Genomic DNA, 21,493 nt, shown 5'->3' on the forward strand with positions numbered 1-21,493 from the left:
GGAGCCAAGACTCCTGGGTTCTGTTCCCAGCTCTGGGAGGGGAGTGGGGGCTGGTGGTTAGAGCAGGGGGGCTGGGAGCCAGGACTCCTGGGTTCTCTAAGAGCTCTGGGAGGGGAGTGGGGGCTGGTGGTTAGAGCAGGGGGGGCTGGGAGCCAGGACTCCTGGGTTCTGTGCCAGGCACTGGGAGGGGAGTGGGGTCTTGTGGTTAGAGCAGTGGGCGCTGGGAGCCAGGACTCCTGGGTTCTGTACCTGGCACTGGGAGGGGAGTGGGGTCTGGTGGTTAGAGCAGGGGGGGCTGGGAGCCAGGACTCCTGGGTTCTGTGCCTGGCACTGGGAGGGGAGTGGGGTCTGGTGGTTAGAGCAGGGGGGGCTGGGAGCCAGGACTCCTGGGTTCTGTTCCCAGCTCAAGGAGGGGAGTGGGGTCTGGTGGTTAGAGCAGGGGGGGCTGGGAGCCAGGACTCCTGGGTTCTGTTCCCAGCTCGAGGAGGGGAGTGGGGGCTAGTGGTTAGAGCAGGGGTGGAGCCCAGCAGTCCCGTTTCCCTGCTCTGACTGTGCCCAGGTCTCTCTCAGAGCTGGGGCTGGAGCCTGGCGCTCTGGCCCTGCTACGCTGTGCCCGTGAGTATTTCCTCCTCGGGTTTCCCTCTAATCCCACGTGTCTCCTCTCCAGGCAAGCGGGTCTGCCTGGGCGAGGGCCTGGCCCGCATGGAGCTCTTCCTCTTCCTCACCGCCGCCCTGCAGCCGCTCGGCGACCCAGGCGCCCTCGACGCCAGCCCCGTGCAGAGCGGGCCGGGGAACATCCCCCACCCCTACGAACTAGAGCGCGCCCGGCCCCCGCCTCGAACCCCCTGTGAAGCCGAAGGCCATGGGCAGCGCCGGCACCCCTAGTTCAGGGAGGCTAGTCTGCCCCGCCTCCACCCAAAGCCCCGCCCCTTCCACTCGAGGCCCCTCCCCTTCTTCCTAAGGCCCCGCCTCCCCCCGCCCCTTCTGCCTCCTCACTCTTGCTGGCCAGCTGGTCTGTCAGTGCAGCCCCGAACCCCAGCCAGCCTGTCGGCGCCAGAGGAATCTCAGGTCCTGGCCAGGGGCGAGGCCTGAGCCCGGGCCACCCAGAGGAGCTCTGAGCCCTGCCGAGAAGCCCCTGGAAGAGACACAGGGTAGCAAACGAACCCTCGTTAAGCAAACTGCTTGTGTCTTGTTCCTTCCTTGGGGTTCTCTGGGCAGAAAAGGACGAGGACGTTGAATTTGATTTTTGCAGCGTAAGCGAGACGAAGGGGCGGCGTGGTGAGAGTTCTACTGGCCCGTGTCGATTTCGCTGCCCACGCAAACCGATGAAAAGACACGAGCATCCAAATTCCCAGCAGGCGTAAAGCTTTGAATCTCATCAGCTCTTGTCATTAACTAATCATTGTCTGCCTCCCCCACCCAGTGTGTGACCCCCCCCACTTCTTTCCCACAACTGCGAACATTTAAATTGATACAGCCAGGGGAAAATGCGTAAAACCCAAAAGTCTGAGCAACTGTGAAGAGTTACATTAAATAAATTGCTTAAAAATAAACACCAATATAATCCATCATAAATCTAAAAAAATTCTGCTAAGCCGAGATCTAAGGTGGCAAAAATAGCATCGGGGTTTGGGGGGTTGGGGACCGCAGACGGGAGAATTGGTCAGTACAACACCCGGCCAGGTTTCCGGAAGCCAGTAACTCGAGCGCAACAGGGACTAACACGTCTCCTCGCCCACCAGCCTGGGAAAGTGACTTTGGTTAAAGTTTTGACTGAGTCCCTCACAACCGGGCCTCCCGTGGGCGCATTGGTTCTCAGCTCCGGCTTTTGCTAACATCACAGAGGAGAAAACCACACGAAGCTAAAGCGTGAAGACAGTTTTGCCACCGACTTACCCAAGCCCTCCTGCCCCTGGCAGCTACGGTGGTCAGCCTCTGAATCTCCCTCCCCAGCGATTATATCAGCCCAGGTGCCAGCAGGTCAGTCCCTGGGTCAGTGGTTAGACACTGAATAAACTGGACTTTGCATTGATCTATTACCCAGTGTAGTGACATATTAACCCCGTGTGTTCTCGCCCGGCCACCCCTGCCAGCTGGATCGTAGCACCACTTGGAAGCCGGAGGGAGTAGGGCAAAGATCTGGGAGCTGGATGGAACGGGGTGGCTGATGCCGACCCAGGGGAGCGGCGTGTGAGAGGAGGGTCTGTGGAACTGCAGGAGGCATGGAAACAGGCCGGCACTTCGGGCACGGCAGCAACCCGAGTGTGTATCAGGTCTCTGGCAGAGAGGCCCCAGTTCTCAGCCACGTTCACCCCCTGCCAGGATTGGTGCCCTGAGAATCTGCTCCCCTCTGCAGGCGCCTCCCCAACCAGTGTGGAGCTGGCATAAGGACCCTGCTCCCAGTGTATGTGTGTGGGGGAGAGATCGGGGGTGTACCTGGAACACACTGTGCGGTGGCTATTCCCTGTCTCACAGGGGCCAGAGCATGAGTTAGAGCAGCCCTGAGGCTGCTCTAGCTTCCCATGGCCCAAGTGGTAAGCAGCACAAAGGGGATTTAAAGCACCAGCTTCCTCCCCATTCCTAGAGCAGGAATAACTGAGACCTGGGCCCGGGGGTTAGAAGCCAGAACCCCGCAGGCAGGTCCTGGGCTGGGTGGGACTCCACAGGGCATGTCGACACTTGGTGCAGCGCATCCCAGGGCGTGGGGCTCATCCCCACGCCCCAGCCAAGCGGCCGTGGCTACGCGGCCCGAGCTCTCAGACCGGCTGCCTGGCATATTTTGGGGATGATTTTGCAGTGTTAGACATACTGCAAGAGGCTGAGTGGGGCAGCCACTCAACTTTCCCCTGGAGAAAGAGCCTGGCGGTGGGGTCGGGGCCGTGGGGGGAGTTTTGTAGCGACGCCAGCTATTAATATCTAACGCAGATTAGTGAGCCACCCGGGCGCATCAGAAAGGATTGCACAACTGCCCCCGGGCTGGAGCACACGGGCCTTATCACCCGGCCGTCCTGCTGCCCGGCTCAGGGGTTCAGCGCCCGGGGACGGATCGTCTCCAATGGAGCTGCTGTCGGCCTCCCTTCTCCTCCTCCTCTGCCTCTGCTGCATCCTGCTGGGCTCGGCGTGGAAGAGCCGGAACCAGCCAGGGCAGCTGCCGCCGGGCCCCACCCCCCTGCCCCTGCTGGGGAACGTCCTCCAGCTGGGCAGGGCCAATGTTATCCACGCCTTGGAGAAGGTGAGTTCTGATCCCCCGCTGGGGCAGAGCGGCCCTGCTCCCCCGAGGCGCCGGGGGCTGAGCCCCAGCTGCTGGTGACTGGCCACAGCTCCAGTGGGGGATACCTATGGGAATGGGCTGGAGGGAGGCATTGATTGGATGGAGGGGTGTGTGGTGGGAGGCAGGGATGGAGGGATGGATGGATGGAGGGGTGTGGGGAGGGATGGGTGCATGGTGGGATGGATGGAGGGAGGCAGGGATGTATGGATGGAGGGAGGGATGGATGGATGGATGGAGGTGTGCGTGGGGGGATGGAGGGAGAGATGGATGGAGAGAGGGAGGGATGGAGGGGTGCGTGCTGGGATGGATGGAGGGATGGATTGATGGAGGTGTGCATGGGGGGATGAATGGAGGGATGGAGGGAGGGAAGGATGGATGGATGGAGGTGTGTGTGGAGGGATGGAGGGATGGAGGCAGGGATGGATGGATGGATGGAGGTGTGGGTGGTGGGTTGGATGGAGGGATGTAGGGTTGATTGGAGGGGTGTGGGGATGGATGGGTGCATGGTGGGATGGATGGAGGGAGGCAGGGATGTATGGATGGAGGGGTGCGTGGAGGGAGGGATGGATGGAGGTGTGTGTGGGGGGATGGATGGAGGGAAGGAGAGATGGATGGATGGATGGATGGAGGGGTATGTGGAGGGATGGGTGCATGGTGGGATGGCTGGAGGGAGGGAGGGATGGATGGATGGAGGGAGGGGTGCGGGGGGGGTTGGAGGGAGAGATGGATGGGGAGAGGAGGATGGATGGAGGTGTGTGGAGGATGGGTGCGTGGTGGGATGGATGGAGGATGGATTGATGGAGGTGTGCTTGGGGGGATGTATGGAGGGATGGAGGGAGGGAAGGATGGCTGGATGGAGGTGTGTGTGGTGGGATGGATGGAGGAATGGAGAGAGGGATGGATGGATGGATGGAGGCAGGGATGGGTGGAGGGATGGAGGCAGGGATGGAGGGATGGAGGAGGAAGGATGGATGGAGGGAGGTGTGTGTGGTGGGATGGGGATAGATGGAGGGACGGGTGGATGGATGGAGGATGGATGGAGGGATGTGTGGAGGATGGGTGCATGGTGGGAAGTATGAAGGAGGGACGGATGGCTGGATGGCGGGGTCGGTGGTCGGATGGAGGCAGGGATGGATGGATGGAGGGATGGATGGAGTGGTGTGTGGAGGGATGGGTGCGTGGTGGGATGTATGGAGGGATGGATGGACGGAGGGATGGATGGACGGAGGTTTGCATGGGGGTGGATGGATGGAGGGATGCATGGGGGGGTGGATAGAGGGAGGGATGGAGGCAGGGATGGATGGATGGAGGACTGTGTGGTGGGATGGATGGATGGAGGGAGGAGGGATGCATGGGGTGGATAGAGGAGGGATGGATGGATGGAGGGAGGAGGGAGGTGCGTGGTGGGATGGAGGGAGAGATGGATGGAGAGGGAGGGATGGAGGGTGCGTGCTGGGATGGATGGAGGATGGATTGATGGAGGTGTGCATGGGGGGATGAATGGAGGGATGGAGGGAGGGAAGGATGGCTGGATGGAGGTGTGTGTGGTGGGATGGAGGGATGGAGGCAGGGATGGATGGATGGATGGAGGTGTGTGTGGTGGGATGGATGGAGGGATGGAGGGATGAATGGAGGGGTGTGGGGAGGGATGGGTGCATGGTGGGATGGATGGAGGGAGGCAGGGATGTATGGAGGGAGGGTTGGATGGATGGATGCATGGAGGTGTGCGTGGGGGGATGGATGGAGGGAAGGAGAGATGGATGGATGGATGGATGGAGGGGTATGTGGAGGGATGGGTGCATGGTGGGATGGCTGGAGGGAGGGAGGGACGGATGGATGGATGGAGGTGTGCTTGGGGGGATGGAGGGAGAGATGGATGGGGAGAGGGAGGGATGGAGGGGTGTGTGGAGGGATGGGTGCGTGGTGGGATGGATGGAGGGATGGATTGATGGAGGTGTGCATGGGGGGATGAATGGAGGGATGGAGGGAGGGAAGGATGGCTGGATGGAGGTGTGTGTGGTGGGATGGATGGAGGAATGGAGAGAGGGATGGATGGATGGATGGAGGCAGGGATGGGTGGAGGGATGGAGGCAGGGATGGAGGGATGGAGGGAGGGAAGGATGGATGGAGGGAGGTGTGTGTGGTGGGATGGGGGGATAGATGGAGGGACGGGTGGATGGATGGAGGGATGGATGGAGGGATGTGTGGAGGGATGGGTGCATGGTGGGAAGTATGAAGGGAGGGACGGATGGCTGGATGGAGGTGTATGTGGTAGGATGGAGGCAGGGATGGATGGATGGATGGATGGATGGAGAGGTGTGTGGAGGGATGGGTGCGTGGTGGGATGTATGGAGGGATGGATGGACGGAGGGATGGATGGACGGAGGTTTGCATGGGGGGGTGGATGGATGGAGGGGTGCATGGGGGGTGGATAGAGGGAGGGATGGAGGCAGGGATGGATGGATGGAGGACTGTGTGGTGGGATGGATGGATGGAGGGAGGGAGGGATGCATGGGGGTGGATAGAGGAGGGATGGATGGATGGAGGGAGGAGGAGGGGTGCGTGGTGGGATGGAGGGTGCGTGGGGGTAGATGGAGGGAGGAGGAGGCAGGGATGGCTGGCTGGATGGAGGGGTGTGTGGTGGGATGGATGGATGGAGGGGTGCGTGGGTGGGTAGATGGATGGAGGCAGGGATGGATGGAGGGATGGAGGGGTGCATGGTGGGATGGAGGGTGCGTGGGGGGGTAGATGGAGGGAGGGATGGATGGATGGAGGGGTGCGTGGTGGGATGGATGGATGGAGGGGTGCGTGGGTGGGTAGATGGATGGATGGAGGGGTGCGTGGTGGGATGGCTGGCTGGCTGGCTGGAGGGGTGCGTGGTGGGATGGATGGATGGAGAGGTGCGTGGGTGGGTAGATGGATGGAGGCAGGGATGGATGGATGGATGGAGGGGTGCGTGGGTGGGTAGATGGATGGAGGCAGGGATGGATGGATGGATGGATGGAGGGGTGCGTGGTGGGATGGAGGGTGCGTGGGGGGGTAGATGGAGGGAGGGATGGATGGATGGAGGGGTGCGTGGTGGGATGGATGGATGGAGGGGTGCGTGGGTGGGTAGATGGATGGATGGATGGATGGATGGAGGGGTGTGTGGTGGGATGGATGGATGGAGGGTGCGTGGGTGGGTAGATGGATGGTGGCAGGGATGGATGGATGGATGGATGGATGGATGGATGGAGGGGTGTGTGGTGGGATGGCTGGCTGGCTGGCTGGAGGGGTGCGTGGTGGGATGGATGGATGGAGGGGTGCGTGGGTGGGTAGATGGATGGAGGCAGGGATGGATGGATGGATGGATGGAGGGGTGTGTGGTGGGATGGATGGATGGAGGCAGGGATGGATGGATGGATGGAGATGGAGGCAGGGATGGATGGATGGATGGATGGATGGAGGGGTGTGTGGTGGGATGGAGGGGTGCGTGGGTGGGTAGATGGATGGAGGCATGGATGGATGGATGGATGGATGGATGGAGGGGTGCGTGGTGGGATGGAGGGTGCGTGGGGGGGTAGATGGAGGGAGGGATGGATGGATGGAGGGGTGCGTGGGTGGGTAGATGGATGGATGGATGGAGGGGTGCGTGGTGGGATGGATGGATGGAGGGTGCGTGGGTGGGTAGCTGGATGGAGGCAGGGATGGATGGATGGATGGAGGGGTGTGTGGTGGGATGGATGGATGGAGGGGTGCGTGGGTGGGTAGATGGATGGAGGCAGGGATGGATGGAGGGGTGCGTGGGGGGATGGATGGATGGAGGGGTGCGTGGGTGGGTAGAGGGATGGAGGCAGGGATGGATGGATGGAGGGGTGCGTGGGTGGGTAGATGGATGGAGGCAGGGATGGATGGATGGATGGATGGAGGGGTGCGTGGGTGGGTAGATGGATGGAGGCAGGGATGGATGGATGGATGGAGGGGTGCGTGGTGGGATGGATGGATGGAGGGGTGCGTGGGTGGGTAGATGGATGGATGGATGGATGGATGGATGGATGGATGGAGGGGTGTGTGGTGGGATGGATGGATGGAGGGTGCGTGGGTGGGTAGATGGATGGTGGCAGGGATGGATGGATGGATGGATGGAGGGGTGCGTGGTGGGATGGCTGGCTGGCTGGCTGGAGGGGTGCGTGGTGGGATGGATGGATGGAGGGGTGCATGGGTGGGTAGATGGATGGAGGCAGGGATGGATGGATGGATGGAGGGGTGTGTGGTGGGATGGAGGGTGCGTGGGGGGGTAGATGGAGGGAGGGATGGCCAGCAGGAGAGATGGGTGGGTGGGCCCATGTCACTCTAGCGTATGGAGGTTTAGCCATCGTTCCATGTGCCGGTCCAGCGGGACAGGCCATGGTGCGAACACAGCCAAGCCCCCCATGCTGATGGATGCTCAGTAACTCAGCCCCTTTCTCCATCCCCGTCTGCGCAGCTGCGGGAGAAGTACGGGCCGGTGTTCACGGTGCACCTGGGCTCCCGGCGGGTGGTGGTGCTGTGCGGCTACCAGGCGGTGAAGGAGGCCCTGGTGGACCAGGCTGAGGAGTTCAGCGGGCGCGGGGAGATCCCGGCGTTCTCTAAGGATTTCAACGGGCACGGTGAGCGCGCTCCACCCGCCAGCATCCCATGTGCAGGGGGGAAGGCAGCAGGGAGGTGTAGGGGGCAGGATCCGGCTGACCTGGGATCTCTTCCCCTCTCGGCTGCTTGACATGGGCAGGTCGCTTTGTCTCCCCGCTCAGGCGGCCCTAGGCGGGGGCCTGTATAACCCCAGACCGGACCCAGAGGGTCTGCCCTCGCCATAGACACTCTGTGTATCGGCTCCGCGCCGGCCCGTCTGCTGGGGTGTGCGGTCAGAGAGTCCCAGGCCAGACGGGACCACCGGGGTGGTCCGCTCTGACCTCCTGCCTCCCTCCAGCCCAGAGACCTGCCCTGACTGAATTCCTATTGAGCTAGAGCCGAGCTGTCAGAAAAAACAGCCAGTGCCGGCTGCGTCAGAGGGACTGAACATCGTGTGATCCATCCCCCGTCGTTCAGCCCCAGCTTCTGGCCGTCGGAGGCGAGGGGCACCAGGAGCCTGGCGTTGTGTCCTGACCACCTTGGCTAATAGCCACCGATGGGCCCGTCCTCCAGGAACTGAGCCCGTTCTTTGCTGAACCCCGTTGTACTTTTGGCCTTTACAACATCCCCTGGCAATGAGTTCCGCAGGCTGCCTGCGTGCTCGGGGGAGAAGATCTCGTTAGCAGTTCGTGACTGTAACCCAATGAAAAGTGTGGGCTGGTCAAAAATTCCCTGTTGAAATTGTGATTCAGTGGCAAATGGGTTGTTTTTTTTTAATTAAACAAAACGTTTTGTGAAAAGTGTCTGTTTTCTGCCGACAACGGATATGGACTACATCTCCCAGGATGCACCATGGCAACACAACTGCCATGAGGTGCCACCTCCCCCGCACCAAGACCGAGGTGCATCCTGGGAGATGTAGTGTGGGCGTCTCATGCGCTCATGGTCCGGGCTCCCTCGCTGCACAACATCTCCCATGACGCACCAGGAATTGAAAAGAATTGAAGCCGTTGGGATTTCGGCTTTCTGCCAAACCCTTGACATTTTGGACAAAAGTGACATTTTGTGTGTGTGTGTGAACAGCCTGATTTTCTGTGTGTGCGTGTGTGCGTGTGTGTGTGCGTGTGTGCGTGAGAACAGCCCGATCTCCCATCCACCTCCCGAAAAGCACTAAGCTTCTCCACCATCCGCTTGCCAGGGGTGGTTTTTGCCAACGGGGAGCGGTGGCGGCAGCTGCGCCGGTTCTCCCTCACGACGCTGCGGAACTTCGGCATGGGCAAGCGATCCATCGAGGAGCGGATCCAGGAGGAGGCCCAGTGTCTGGTGGAAGAGCTCTGGAAAACCCAAGGTCTGGGCAGTTTGTCTCTCTCCGTTCCCCTGAAATATGCCGAGAGCATTGGCCCGGTCCCATTGCTCTGTCCTTCCTTTCCACTAGGGGCACCCTTTGATCCCATCTTTAACCTGAGCCAGGCTGTCTCCAACATCATCTGCTCCATTGTCTTCGGGAACCGCTTTGACTACGAGGACGAGAAATTCATCGCCCTGAACAAGCTCATATTCAAGCGGTTCCGTTTCGCAGGTTTAACCTCGGCCCAGGTATGGCCGGCAGGGACCCCGACCCCCCGTCCATGGCATTTTCCCCCAGGCTTCCAGAACTGAACCGTCCACTGATCAGCGTCAACCCAGAGCTCTGGCTAGTTACAATCCCCTTCCGCCCCGTACAAAAATTCCCCATCCTCACTTCCTGTCCTAAACTGTTGCTGCTAAGCAGCTGCTGTGTTACACCCCAGACATGGCTGCATTTTAGTGCTGGGCAAGTGATCCCCATTTTCCCTAATCTCGGAGGCAGCTGCATCATAGCACTGTGTGGGGGCCCTGTTATAAACAGCCACCACCTCCCCCCCACCTCAGAAGTGGTTGTATTTTAATGCTGGAGGAGCAAAGCTGCCAGCTCCACCCCAGAGATGGCTGGTACCGTGTATTTCAGATCAAATCTGGGAAGGCAGGTGAGGCGGAGGGTGCGGCAGAAATTTAAGATGATCTAATATTTATTAAACAAAAACAGGCCAAAGTCACCACTTGACGTTGTCTAAGGTGTCTAGCTGGGACGAGTGGTTCTCTAATAATCCAATGTATAAAAGAGTTAACGCAGCACAAGCTCCCCTATGGGGCAGCAGCAGGATCAGAACCCCCAAACTTAAGCCCCAGAGCACAGGGATGGCACCAGCAAGCAGCAGAAATAGTAGGTTGTTATCCTCAATGCGGAGCAGTCACTAGTGAGGGATGAGACCCCCTAGTGAAATCTGAGCTGATTAACCTGCCAGATTCCCTTCCTTGCAGCTGTACAATGCCTTCCCTGGCATCCTGGGGAAGATTCCTGGGCCTCACCAAACAGGAAGCAAATGCTCCCAGGAGATAATCAGCTTTATTTTGGAGAGAATCAAACTGCAGCAGGCGACCCTGGATCTCAACGCCCCCCAGAACTTCATCGACTGCTTCTTGGTTAAAATGGAGCAGGTAATTATCAACGGGGCCTCGCCCAGAGCTCAGCTCGGCTCGACTGTAAACTGTGCCCCTCCCTCGCCAGCCAGGCTTGACCCTGTGTGCGGAGCGGAGCTAGACCTGCTGGCTTGACTGGCCGACTACTGACTAGGCCAAAAAAACCCAATAAAAAAATTAATTTCCAGCTGACCGCAAAGAAGAATTTTTTGGCAAACTGAAAACAATTTGAGCCTTTAATGCTGGGGCGCGCGGCCTGATTCACTTCAGACTTGTAACCTTTAGAACAAATGAAAAGATCAAACCGCTTTGTTTTGAAAATAGTTTTTCAGAATTTTGTATTGGTTGAAACAATTGCGGAAATTGACCATGAGTTCACTGCGTGTTTCGGTCGACCCCTGAGCTGCATTTCAGGGTGAACATTTCAGCCGAAAAGTTTTGCTCTGCTTGAGTAGCTGCTCTAAGAGTTCACTGGGGTCGGTTGAAAACCTCTCACTGGGATTTTCAATAAATTCCAGTTCCGACACCACAGATCGTTCTGTGGGAAACACCCGCTTTCCTTGAAACTTTTTCTTTTAATGAGGAAAAAAGCAAAACCCGGTCTCATTTTTTTGTCAGCAGGGATTTGACTTCAAACCTTTAGCTCAGCTCTCAGCTCCGTGAGCTCCAGGAGTAATCCTGTTTGCTGGCAGCAGTAGTAGGTTGTCATCCTATCTGTGGACCAGCCTTGAGACAGGACACATGCTCTGCCAGGGTGTTAAATCAGCAGGATGGACCAATAACTGCAGCCACTGAGAATGTTATATCCTAAAGGAGGGACGTTTGCTAACAGGACCCTTTAGGGAGGCAACGTGGCCTAGTGGCTAGAGCCCAGGACTGGGACAGAGTCTGCCACTCCTTGGGTCATTTTGGGAAGGGCACCTCCCTGTCTGTGCGTCCATTTCCCCATCTGGATAATGGTACCGACCCGCCTTGGGACAGAGGGGACGCGCTGGATAGGAGCTCGGCGGGAGGGTGATGTTTCTACCTTTCTCCAGGAGAAGCAGAATCCAGCTACCGAGTTTTCCATGGAGAACCTGGTCATGGCCACCTTCAATTTATTCTTTGCCGGGACGGAGACCGTCAGCACCACCTTACGCTACGGCTTCCTGATCCTGCTGAAATACCCGCAAGTCCAAGGTAAGGCGGAGAAGCGGCCCTAAGAATGGCAGGAAACATTTCCCCGGCTTAGTCGAGATTTCCCCGTTCCCCTTGGGGCAACCCCCCCGAGAGCCCAGCTGTAGCTCCATTGACGTCAGGGCCACAAATCCCCAGCGGTCAGCTCCCTGCCAGCGGCCGGGCCACCCCGAGACCGTGGCGAGGATCCCAGGGGCCAGCCTGCGTTATAGTTCAGTAACGGCCCCGCCCGAAGCCCCCGCCCAGCACTGAGCTTTGCCCCCTGCTGCGAGGCTGCTAATTCCCCTCTCTCCTGCCCCCCCAAGAGAAAATCCATCAGGAGATTGACGCGGTGATCGGGAGGGACCGAGCGCCCACCGTGGAGGACCGGGGCAGGATGCCGTACACGGACGCCACGCTGCACGAGATCCAGCGATTCAGTGACATCCTGCCAATGAGCCTCCCGCACACCGTGACCAGAGACACCCGGTTCCGGGGGTACCTCATCCCCCAGGTGAGGCCACCCGGGAGAGGGGCTGGGCACGGCTAAAGCAGTGATTGCCCGGGGGGAGCTGCGATCCGAACCCAGCCCGGGCCCCACTGCAGTTGGTGGTGACTCTGGATTGACCCCTGGGAGGCTGAGATCAGAATTCAGTTCCCGGCCCCCCCATTGCACTGGATTGACCCCCGGAGGCTGAGATCAGAATCCAGCCCGGCCCCCCATTGCACTGGATTGACCCCCGGAGGCTGAGATCGGAATCCAGCCCAGCCCCCCCATTGCACTGGATTGACCCCCGGGAGGCTGAGATCAGAATCCAGCCCAGCCCCCCCATTGCACTGGATTGACCCCCGGAGGCTGAGATCAGAATCCAGCCCAGCCCCCAGCGGCTCATTCTGGTTTCCGCTGCTTTCCCAGGGGACGTACGTCTACCCGCTGCTGAGCACGGTGCATTTCGACCCAGACGGACATAAAGACCCCGAAGCTTTCGCCCCCGAGCGGTTTCTAAATGAGAACGGCAGCTTCAGGAGACAGAACGCCTTCCTGCCCTTCTCCGCAGGTGTGTCCCTCTAGGCGTCTGGGCTCCGGCCCGGCTCCTCCGTTTGCCCGGCTTTCCCGCCCCTCCTGCCCCGGTGTGGGGACGTGCCGGGAGGTGGGCGGGGTGGCTAAGGGTGGGGCTGTTGCTCTCAGGTTATTTGGGGGCTTGTGAAAATTCCAGCTCGGCCGTGATCAGTTTTTGCTCTTTCTACTGGCGACTTCTCGCTTAATGTCGATCCCCAGAGCCCCGCGGGAACGTAGGGCCGGAGGGGAACCATGAGGCTCCCGCCTCTGGGGGCTAGAAACTTTCTGCTCATTTCTAGCCTCTGCTGTTGGTTCCTGGCCTGTTCATCCCCATTTGTTTCTGGCCTTCCCCGTCCCTGGGTGTAACCCCCTGATGGATTTATACAGAGCGACCAGATTCTCCGCAGCCTTCATGTTACTAGGCTGTTTAGCCAACCCCCGGTTGGTTTCCACGGGGAGGAGAAATCAAAGCCGAGTCTGTCGTCAGTGGACAGAGAACACCCACAAAGTCCTGTTTCTGTGCACGCTGGAGAAATAAACAGCAGCAGGCGGTTTCCTGGCTCAGAAATATCCCCGTCTGCCCCTCCAGCAGGCTCTGTGCCCAAAAAGCTCTCTCTCTCTCTGCTTCCTCCCAGAGGTCCGTTCTCAGCTTTCCTTGCAGGGCTTGTCTACCCAGGGACACTGACCTGAGGCAGCCATCCCCATGGGGACCTATTCTGCACTAGCCGTTTCAGTCAGTGTAGACAAGGGGTGAGGGGTTAGCGTTGACCCTGCGATGCCCTTCGGAGCTCCATGGTTTATAGCTGCCCTTCCTCCAGAAGAGAGGAGTGATTGCTCCTCGCACTCAGCACAGCCCGTTAGCCTTAACGAGCTCTGTGATTGTCTTTGTAGTAAGGACTCACCGGCTGGCAGCACCTGGCTCCGGGCTGATCTGTGGCTCCCCCGTCACAGAGTCTGTCGTTCCGTGTGCCTGGCTGACCGGTGTGTGTTGCTAGGACCCCGGGGGGCAGCGCCCCTGGGTTAACGCCGGAGGGGGGGGGGGGGCAGAGCCGCACGGATTCTGTCCCGTGACCAGTGGGAGAACTGGCCTGGCTCTGGTGCATGTGGCGGGGCAGGCGCTGGAGGAAGACGGGCGCTGGATGGCCCTAGCCTGCTTTCACACTGCAAAGTGGGCGGGTTACCCGCCCCGGTGGCACTTGGCTCCCGCCCAGGTGGGAGGGGTTACAGGGAAAACCCCCAGTAAGAGCCAGGGCTGCGGAGATTGTCCCGGGATTGCCGGGCCCGGCCGGACAGCTAACGACGTGTTATTGCCCAGGGAAGCGGGTCTGCCTGGGCGAGGGCCTGGCCCGCATGGAGCTCTTCCTCTTCCTCACCTCCATCCTGCAGCGCTTCACCCTCCGCTCGCCCGTCGACCCCCAGCAGCTCAGCCTGGCCCCCGACGTCAGCAATTTCGGGAAGGTGCCGCCACGCTACCAGCTCTGCCTCCGCCAGCGCTGACGGTGGTAGGGTGCCAACTCTCCGACTGGAAAACACCAAACGCTCCTGCCCCGCCCCTTCTCTGAGGACCCCCCCCTGTTCACTCCATCCCCCACCCTCCATTGCTCGCTCTCCCCCACCCGCTCACTCGCTCCTCTTCACTGGGCTGGGGGGATGGGGGTGCAGGAGGGGGTGCGGGCTCTGGCTGGGGGTGCAGGCTCTGGGGTGGGGACAGAAGTGAGGGGTTTGGGGTGCAGGAGCAGGTTCAGGGTGCGGGCGGCTCTTACCTCAGGTGGCTCCCAGAAGTGGCCGGCATGGCCGGCTCCTAGGCGTAGGGGTGGCCAGGCGGCTCTGCACGCTTCTCCCATCCGGAAGCGCTGCCCCTGCAGCTCCCATTGGCCGCAGTTCCCGGCCAATGGGAGCTGCGGAGCTGGCGCTTGGGGCGGGGGCAGCGTGTGGAGTCCCTTGGCCACCCCTATGCCTAGGAGCCGGACATGCCGGCCACTTCCGGCAGCAGCGCGGGCCAGGCAGGTAGGAAGCCTGCCTTAGCCCCACTGCGCTGCCGACCAGACTTTTAACGGCCAACTCAGTGGTGCTGACCGGAGCTGCCAGGATCCCTTTTTGACCAGGCGTTCCAGTCAAAAACCAGGTGCCTGGCAACCCTAAATGCTGGCAAGGGGTCCCCGCTGCTGCCCTCGGCCTGCTGGGATTGTTATGTCTCAGATTCACCTCTGAAGGGGTTTTCTGGCCTCCCCCAGCCAAAACAGATTTCAGTTGTACACTGTGCTCCAGTCAACCCAGCCTGGCCTGGGTGTCAGGACTCCTGGGTTCCATCCCTGGCTCGGGGAGGGGAGTGGGGTCTAGTGGTTAGAGTGGGGGTGCTGGGAGCCAGGACTCCTGGGTTCTCTCCCTGGCTCTTGGAGGGCAGCAGAATCTAGTGTGTTAGAGCAAGGGGAGGGAAGCTGGGAGTCAGGACTCCTGGATTCTATCGATGAAAGGGAGAATTGTCTAGTAGTTAGAGCAGGAGTTGGGATTCCTGGGTTCTGGGTCTAGTATTTACAGCTCGGGGCTAGGAACCAGGACTCCTGGGTTCTCTCCTCAGCTCGGCCAGTGACCTGCTGCGTCACCTTGGGCACGTCACTGCCTGCTTCCTCAGTTTCCCCCTCTGTAACACGGCCATAATGTTAGGTCTGAAGCCTTTCTCCACAGTAAGCAGCAGCAGCCACGTGAGGAGAGCAGCAGCCGTGAGCTAAGAAGCAGAAAGTCACATCCTCACATCCCATCTAAATTGCATCAGCCCCGTGTAATCGGGGGCCATGGAGAAGGTGCCTGGCCTAGCAGTGTCCACCACTACCAGCTAAAGATATCGATCTTAAGTTGTTTACAGAAAACTTTGGTTGAGAGCATCTGTCTGGCAAGGAACCGTTGGGATTGTGAAATCTGGCTTGTTCTGCCTTCACGGTCCCCACTGCCCTCCAGTTTCTCTGTGTGGTTTCTGGCTGGTTCTGCGATTGTTGTTCTCTGTTGTATAACTCAGTTTGGGAGGTTGTTCCTGTCTCGTTTTGGAAAGTTTAGATCCACTAAGGGGCTGGGCTGGGGTTGGGTGAAGAATTGTTTTGCTGTTAGGATTGGACGCAGAATTCGCTTGGAACATTTTAGTAAAACGCTTAGTGAAGGTCTAGCGAAGCAGGACTCACGTTTAACAATTTAAATTGGGGTCCAAAAGGAAATTCTTTGGAACCAACTCCAGGCCCCAGCCCGAGCTCAGAGCTGCCAGACCTCAATCCCCTGCCAAGGACACCGGGCAGAAGCTGGAGTCCCCAGACGATCTAGTTGTGACTGGCCACCGGGAAAAGATTGTCTGGCCTGTAGGGAGCGGCGAGCAGTGTATGTGCAGCGGGTGCCTCCTGCTTTGGTGATTGTTAATAAATAAATAGAGGTTCGGGATATTACTGTGTAAGGCTCCTTCACTGGTAAAAGGGCCCTGATCTTGACCGGGGTCTGGGCGGCTCCCGGTGCGACGGGGCCCTGATCTCGGCCGGGGTCTGGGCAGCGCCCAGCGCGACGGGGCCCTGATTTCGGCTGGGGTCTGGGCAGCGCCCGGCCCGACGGGGCCCTGATCTCGGCTGGGGTCTGGGCAGCGCCCGGCCCGACGGGGCCCTGATCTCGGCTGGGGTCTGGGCAGCGCCCGGCCCGACGGGGCCCTGATCTCGGCTGGGGTCTGGGCAGCGCCCGGCCCGACGGGGCCCTGATCTCGGCCGGGGTCTGGGCGGCGCCCAGCCCGACGGGGCCCTGATCTCGGCCGGGGTCTGGGCAGCGCCCGGCCCGACGGGGCCCTGATCTCAGCCGGGGTCTGGGCAGCGCCCGGCACAACGGGGCCCTGATCTCGGCTGGGGTCTGGGCAGCGCCTGGCCCGACGGGGCCCTGATCTCGGCTGGGGTCTGGGCAGTGCCCAGCATGACGGTGCCTGATCTTGGATGGGGTCTGCATCCTACCTGCAGAAAATGGCGCAAAGGCCCTGTTCTCTTTGAAGGTGCAGTTTTCGTCCAGGAAACACTTGGGGTTAAATTTATCTGGGGGTTTAAACTCCTTGGCGTCGAGGTGCAGAACCTGGTGGCGAGGCAGCGGAGCGGAGATGGAGGGATTGCCTGGGGCCCAGCAAGCGCCATGACACCGTTACGTACTTAGCGAGCAAGGCGCAGCTGGGCCGCTCGGGAGGTCAGCTGTGAGTAAATGTAACGACTGATGAAAATGATCCACAATGATTAGCAAATAGCGAACTGCAATTAGCAAGTGTTCATTAACAGTTAATGCTGATGACAGACAAAGCACCTTGTAGGCATGTGAGCCATGAGTAATTACCGACAGTTGAAAATCAATAAACGATTAGCAATTTGCATGTATTCACAATTAATAAATCCACACCCTGCTAATTAAGCACATGGGAAATTAATAATTAGGGATTGTTAAAAAGCAATAATTAATTATTAGCAATTAACAAGTATTAATTAGTAATTAGCACTTAATAGACCCAGTTATTAATAGTTAGCAATTAGTAGCAACTGTTATTTATTGAGCATGAATGCCAATAATAGAACGAATCAGCAATTAACAGGAGCATGTTATAATTAGGACTAAGTGAATGTAAAGCTTTGCTACCCACAATAGGCAGAGTGTTAGCAATTAACAGTCACTAGAAATAATCTCGTTAGGAATGACTAGGAGCAAAGCCCATAGAGCGTCACTCGCACTCGGGTCTCTTTGCCCACGGCAGGGTCAATAGACCCCTGTGGGTCTGGCTACGGTAACTGCGCCGCTGGGGTCAATGGGGCCAGACCCTCCGCGGGTGTCAAGCAGCCAGAGCTCCATGGGCGGGAGTGGGGCCAGACCCCCGCACCGGTGCGCCTGGCTCCACGGACGTCGCTGAGGCAGACCCTCGGCGGGTGGCTGTTGGCACCGTCCCAATGGCGCCAGGCTGATTTACACTCGCTGAGGCTCCGGCCCCGGGATCTGCACCGGCTGGAGTTGTACTGAGTCCTGCGTGGCCCTTGCCAGCTGGCGGGAAGCCCCCCTGCCGGCACACTCAGCCCGGCCGTGGATTAGTGCCGCAGTGACCCCGCTGCAGCTGGACGGCGCCACCCGCTTGGAGCCGACGGACACCAGGAACGCCGGCCTGAACGCCGCACTCAGCTGCAGAGACGCGAGCACCGGGGCGGGTACAGGGTGAGGCAGAGAGCGGGGGCATCGCCTCCACGCAGGGGATGGCTGGCCAGAGTGATGTGGGGGGGGGATTGGATGGCATCGAATCCAAACCCAGAGCTGCAGTGCAGTCAGACAGGTGCCTCAAACCTGAGCCGTAGACATCTGATCGCGCCTCAGAATCCATCCGTCTGTGCTAGAGCCATCACCCATCCGTTCCCATACAGAGCCTCCATCTATCCATCCATCCGTCTGTGCTAGCCTTCCGTCCCCATACAGAGCCATCACCCATCCATCCCCATACAGAGCCTCCATCCATCCATCCATCCATCCGTCCGTCCGTCCGTGCTAGTCTTCCGTCCCCATACAGAGCCATCACCCATCCATCCCCATACAGAGCCATCACCCATCCATCCATCCATCCATCCATCCATCCGTGCTAGAGCCATCACCCATCCATCCGCATACAGAGCCATCACCCATCCATCCGCATACAGAGCCATCACCCATCCATCCATCCATCCATCCATCCGTCCGTGCTAGCCTTCCGTCCCCATACAGAGCCATCACCCATCCATCCATCCATCCATCCGTCCATGCTAGCCTTCCATCCCCATACAGAGCCATCACCCATCCATACCCATACAGAGCCTCCATCCATCCATCCATCTATCCGTCCGTGCTAGCCTTCCATCCCCATACAGAGCCATCACCCATCCATCCCCATACAGAGCCATCACCCATCCATCCATCCATCCGTGCTAGAGCCATCACCCATCCATCCGCATACAGAGCCTCCATCCATCCATCTATCCATCCATCCGTCCGTGCTAGCCTTCCATCCCCATACAGAGCCATCACCCATCCATCCACATACAGAGCCATCACCCATCCATCCATCCATCCATCCATCCATCCCCACACAGAGCCATTACCCATCACCCATCCATCTGCATACAGAGCCATCACCCATCCATCCATCCATCCATCCCCACACAGAGCCATCACCCATCACCCATCCATCCCCATACAGAGCCATCATCCATCCATCCATCCATTCCCATAAAGAGCCATCTATCTACCCCCATTCACACCCATCATCCATCCATCCATTTCCATTCAGAGCCATCTATCTACCCCCATTCACACCCATCATCCATCCATCCATTCATCCATCCATCCATCGATCCGTTTCCATTCAGAGCCATCTATCTACCCCCATTCACACCTATCAGCCATATATCCGTTCTATCCTTCCATCCCCATACAGAGCCATCATCCATCCACCCATTCCCATTCAACCCCATCATCCATTCATCCATCCCCATACAGAGCCATTTATCTACCCCCATTCACACCCATCAACCATCCAGCCATCTGTTCTATCCTTCCAGCCCCATTCACACCCATCATTCATTCATCCATTCATCCATCCCCATACAGAGCCATTTATCTACCCCCATTCACACCCATCATTCATCCCTCCATCGCTGTGAGACGGGAACAATGGCTCACCCGTATTGCTCACCTCCTGGGCTTACCAGAGGTTCTTCGGGGAGGCAGGCGCCGACGGGGCCCTCAGATGCGTTGCCTGGAATTTTCTCCAAAGGCCCGATCTGGGCAATCCCCCTCTTTCAGAGCGCTGAACTGGCCCCCAATGGGATGTGAACACAAAGGGTTGTTACAAGTTCTTGTTAACCTCTGAGGACAGGGCAAGCAGCAATGGGCTTAAATTGCAGCCAGGGCGGTGTCAGTTGGACATTAGGAAAAACTTCCTGACCGTCAGGGTGGTGAAGCCCTGGGATAAACAGCCCAGGGAGGTTGTGGAATCGCCGTCATTGGGGATTTTGAAGAGCAGGTTGGGCAAACTCCTCTCAGGGATGGGCTAGATAACAGTGAGCCCTGCCGGGCGTGGAGGGGACAGGGCTGGATGACCTCTCGGGGTCCCTGCCTGTCCCACGATTCTCCGATCCTGTGTGCTCCTGGGCTGGCCTGAGTAGCGATGGGCTCAAGCACATGCTTAAACGCATTCCTGAATCGGGGCCTTTCACGGAGAGTGGGGGAGTCAGGGTCCTGCACCCCCAGCTTCCTGCGATTCACAGTAACTCTCAGCCAGCCAGTAAAGCAGAGGGTTTATTTAGCCGACAGGAACACAGTCCAGGACAGGGTCTTGCAGGCACAGATAACAGGATCCCCCCGGTTAGGTCCATCTTGGGGCCCCAGGAGCCCCACAGCCCCCATCGGGGATCAGAGCCCTGTCTGTGCTTCCCCTCCTTTGCCCAGCCAACTCCAGTCTGCCCCCCCCTCCGGCCCCTCCTCTCTGCTCAGCTTCTTTCCCGGGCCAGGAGGTCACCTGACCCCTTTGTCTCCAACACCTGCAGCTGGCACCTTTGCAGGGAGGGGCCCGGCCATCAGTTGCTCGGAGACAGAGCGTCAGGCATTCGGGTGCCCTGGCCTTGTGCTTTGCTAGATACTTAAGATCTGCACCCAGCCCCCCAGCCCCCCCCCCCGTACGAACAGTCCCACTTCGTCACAGGGCCTAAGGCTTGTGACCTGCTCATGCGCCACGTCAGCCTCCGGCATGGACTTTAACAGGTGCCCCCAGCGCTGACCCCACGGCACTGGGTGAATTCTGATGGGGCCACACGGGATGAGGGTTAATGATTGATGAAAGCGCACGGATAAGAAAGGCAAAGGCCCTTGGGTCATTCCCCAGACCGAGATCAGGGCCCCGTCGCACTGGGTGCTGCCCAGACCCCGGCCAAGATCAGGGCCCCTCGCGCCGGGCGCCGCCCAGACCCCAGCCGAGATCAGGGCCCCGTCGCGCCGGGCGCTGCCCAGACCCCGGCCGAGATCAGAGCCCTGACGCGCCAGGCGCTGCCCAGACCCCGGCCGAGATCAGAGCCCTGACGCGCCAGGCGCTGCCCAGACCCCAGCCGAGATCAGAGCCCTGACGCGCCAGGCGCTGCCCAGACCCCAGCCGAGATCAGAGCCCTGACGCGCCAGGCGCTGCCCAGACCCCAGCCGAGATCAGGGCCCCGTCGCGCCGGGCGCTGCCCAGACCCCGGCCGAGATTAGGGCCCCGTCGCGCCGGGCGCTGCCCAGACCCCGACCGAGATCAGGGCCCCGTCGCGCCGGGCGCTGCCCAGACCCCGACCGAGATCAGAGCCCTGACGCGCCAGGCGCTGCTCAGACCCAGAGACAGTCCCTGCCCCAAAGAGCTCCCAGTCTAACCGGATTCTCTTATGAAATTTCCATTTTCTTCCTGGGTTGGAATTGCTCCTACATGGTAATTCAGGTCACAGTCTGAGCCAATGGGCCTGATTCTGTCACCCTGGGGCCCCTCAGGGCCAGTGTAAAGGGGGTTTGATGTGGAGGAAACGGCCCCTGAGAATTCCCCCTGCATGTGGGAGCTGATGTAAGGGGCCTGCTCCCAACCCTTGGCGCAGGGGTCAGCTCAGGGGCGTGGCCAGAGCACAGGGCTGCGTGGCTATTCTCTGCTCCCCAGGGCCCACAGGGCAGGACCTGAGTTAGGGTAGCCCTGAGGTTGCTCTAACTAACACAAAGACCCGCAAAGGGGAGCTGCAGCCACAGGGAGGGGTAAACGTGAATGAGGCCATGGCCTTTAGGGGGTTTTGTGGTGATGCCGCAGCAGCAGCGTCTGACCTTTTGCCCTACTTCAGAGGTTTTCAACCTGTGGGCCGCAGCCCCCTGGGGGTCCGCAGACTATGGCTGAGATTTAACGG

General features: G+C 59.4%; 1 protein-coding gene and 1 long non-coding RNA gene across 3 annotated transcripts; one reads left to right on the forward strand and one right to left on the reverse strand.

Annotated features, from left to right (window-relative positions):
* The first annotated feature begins 3,032 nt into the window (after positions 1-3,032).
* Positions 3,033-14,138, forward strand: LOC120388420 (cytochrome P450 2G1-like). 2 transcript variants are annotated; one of them, XM_039510238.1, is made up of 9 exons: positions 3,033-3,232; positions 7,737-7,899; positions 9,057-9,206; positions 9,294-9,454; positions 10,199-10,375; positions 11,395-11,536; positions 11,839-12,026; positions 12,429-12,570; positions 13,888-14,138. In XM_039510238.1, exons 1-9 carry the CDS (start codon positions 3,056-3,058, stop codon positions 14,067-14,069), a joined length of 1,482 nt encoding a protein of 493 aa, XP_039366172.1. In that variant the 5' UTR covers positions 3,033-3,055; the 3' UTR covers positions 14,070-14,138. The 2 variants fall into 2 exon arrangements, with proteins under 2 accessions (XP_039366172.1, XP_039366173.1); XM_039510239.1 differs by having other exon boundaries at positions 9,294-9,423; positions 10,183-10,375.
* On the reverse strand, positions 10,598-14,034 carry LOC120388439. The gene is made up of 3 exons (XR_005590578.1): positions 13,946-14,034; positions 11,385-11,514; positions 10,598-10,929 (listed from the first exon to the last, which is right to left on the reverse strand). It is a non-coding gene; the product is annotated as an uncharacterized LOC120388439 (long non-coding RNA).
* Positions 14,139-21,493: the final 7,355 nt, after the last annotated feature.

The sequence above is a fragment of the Mauremys reevesii genome, linkage group 22 (assembly GCF_016161935.1).
Source record: "Mauremys reevesii isolate NIE-2019 linkage group 22, ASM1616193v1, whole genome shotgun sequence".
NCBI lineage: Eukaryota > Metazoa > Chordata > Testudines > Geoemydidae > Mauremys > Mauremys reevesii.

Excerpts from the sequence above, each read along its gene's own strand:
- LOC120388420 (XM_039510238.1), top strand. The coding sequence starts at position 3,056 with ATGGAGCTGCTGTCGGCCTCCCTTCTCCTCCTCCTCTGCCTCTGCTGC. Across the intron at positions 3,233-7,736 it reads TTATCCACGCCTTGGAGAAG|CTGCGGGAGAAGTACGGGCC; the intron begins GTGAGTTCTGAT and ends CCGTCTGCGCAG. Across the intron at positions 12,571-13,887 it reads CTTCCTGCCCTTCTCCGCAG|GGAAGCGGGTCTGCCTGGGC; the intron begins GTGTGTCCCTCT and ends GTTATTGCCCAG.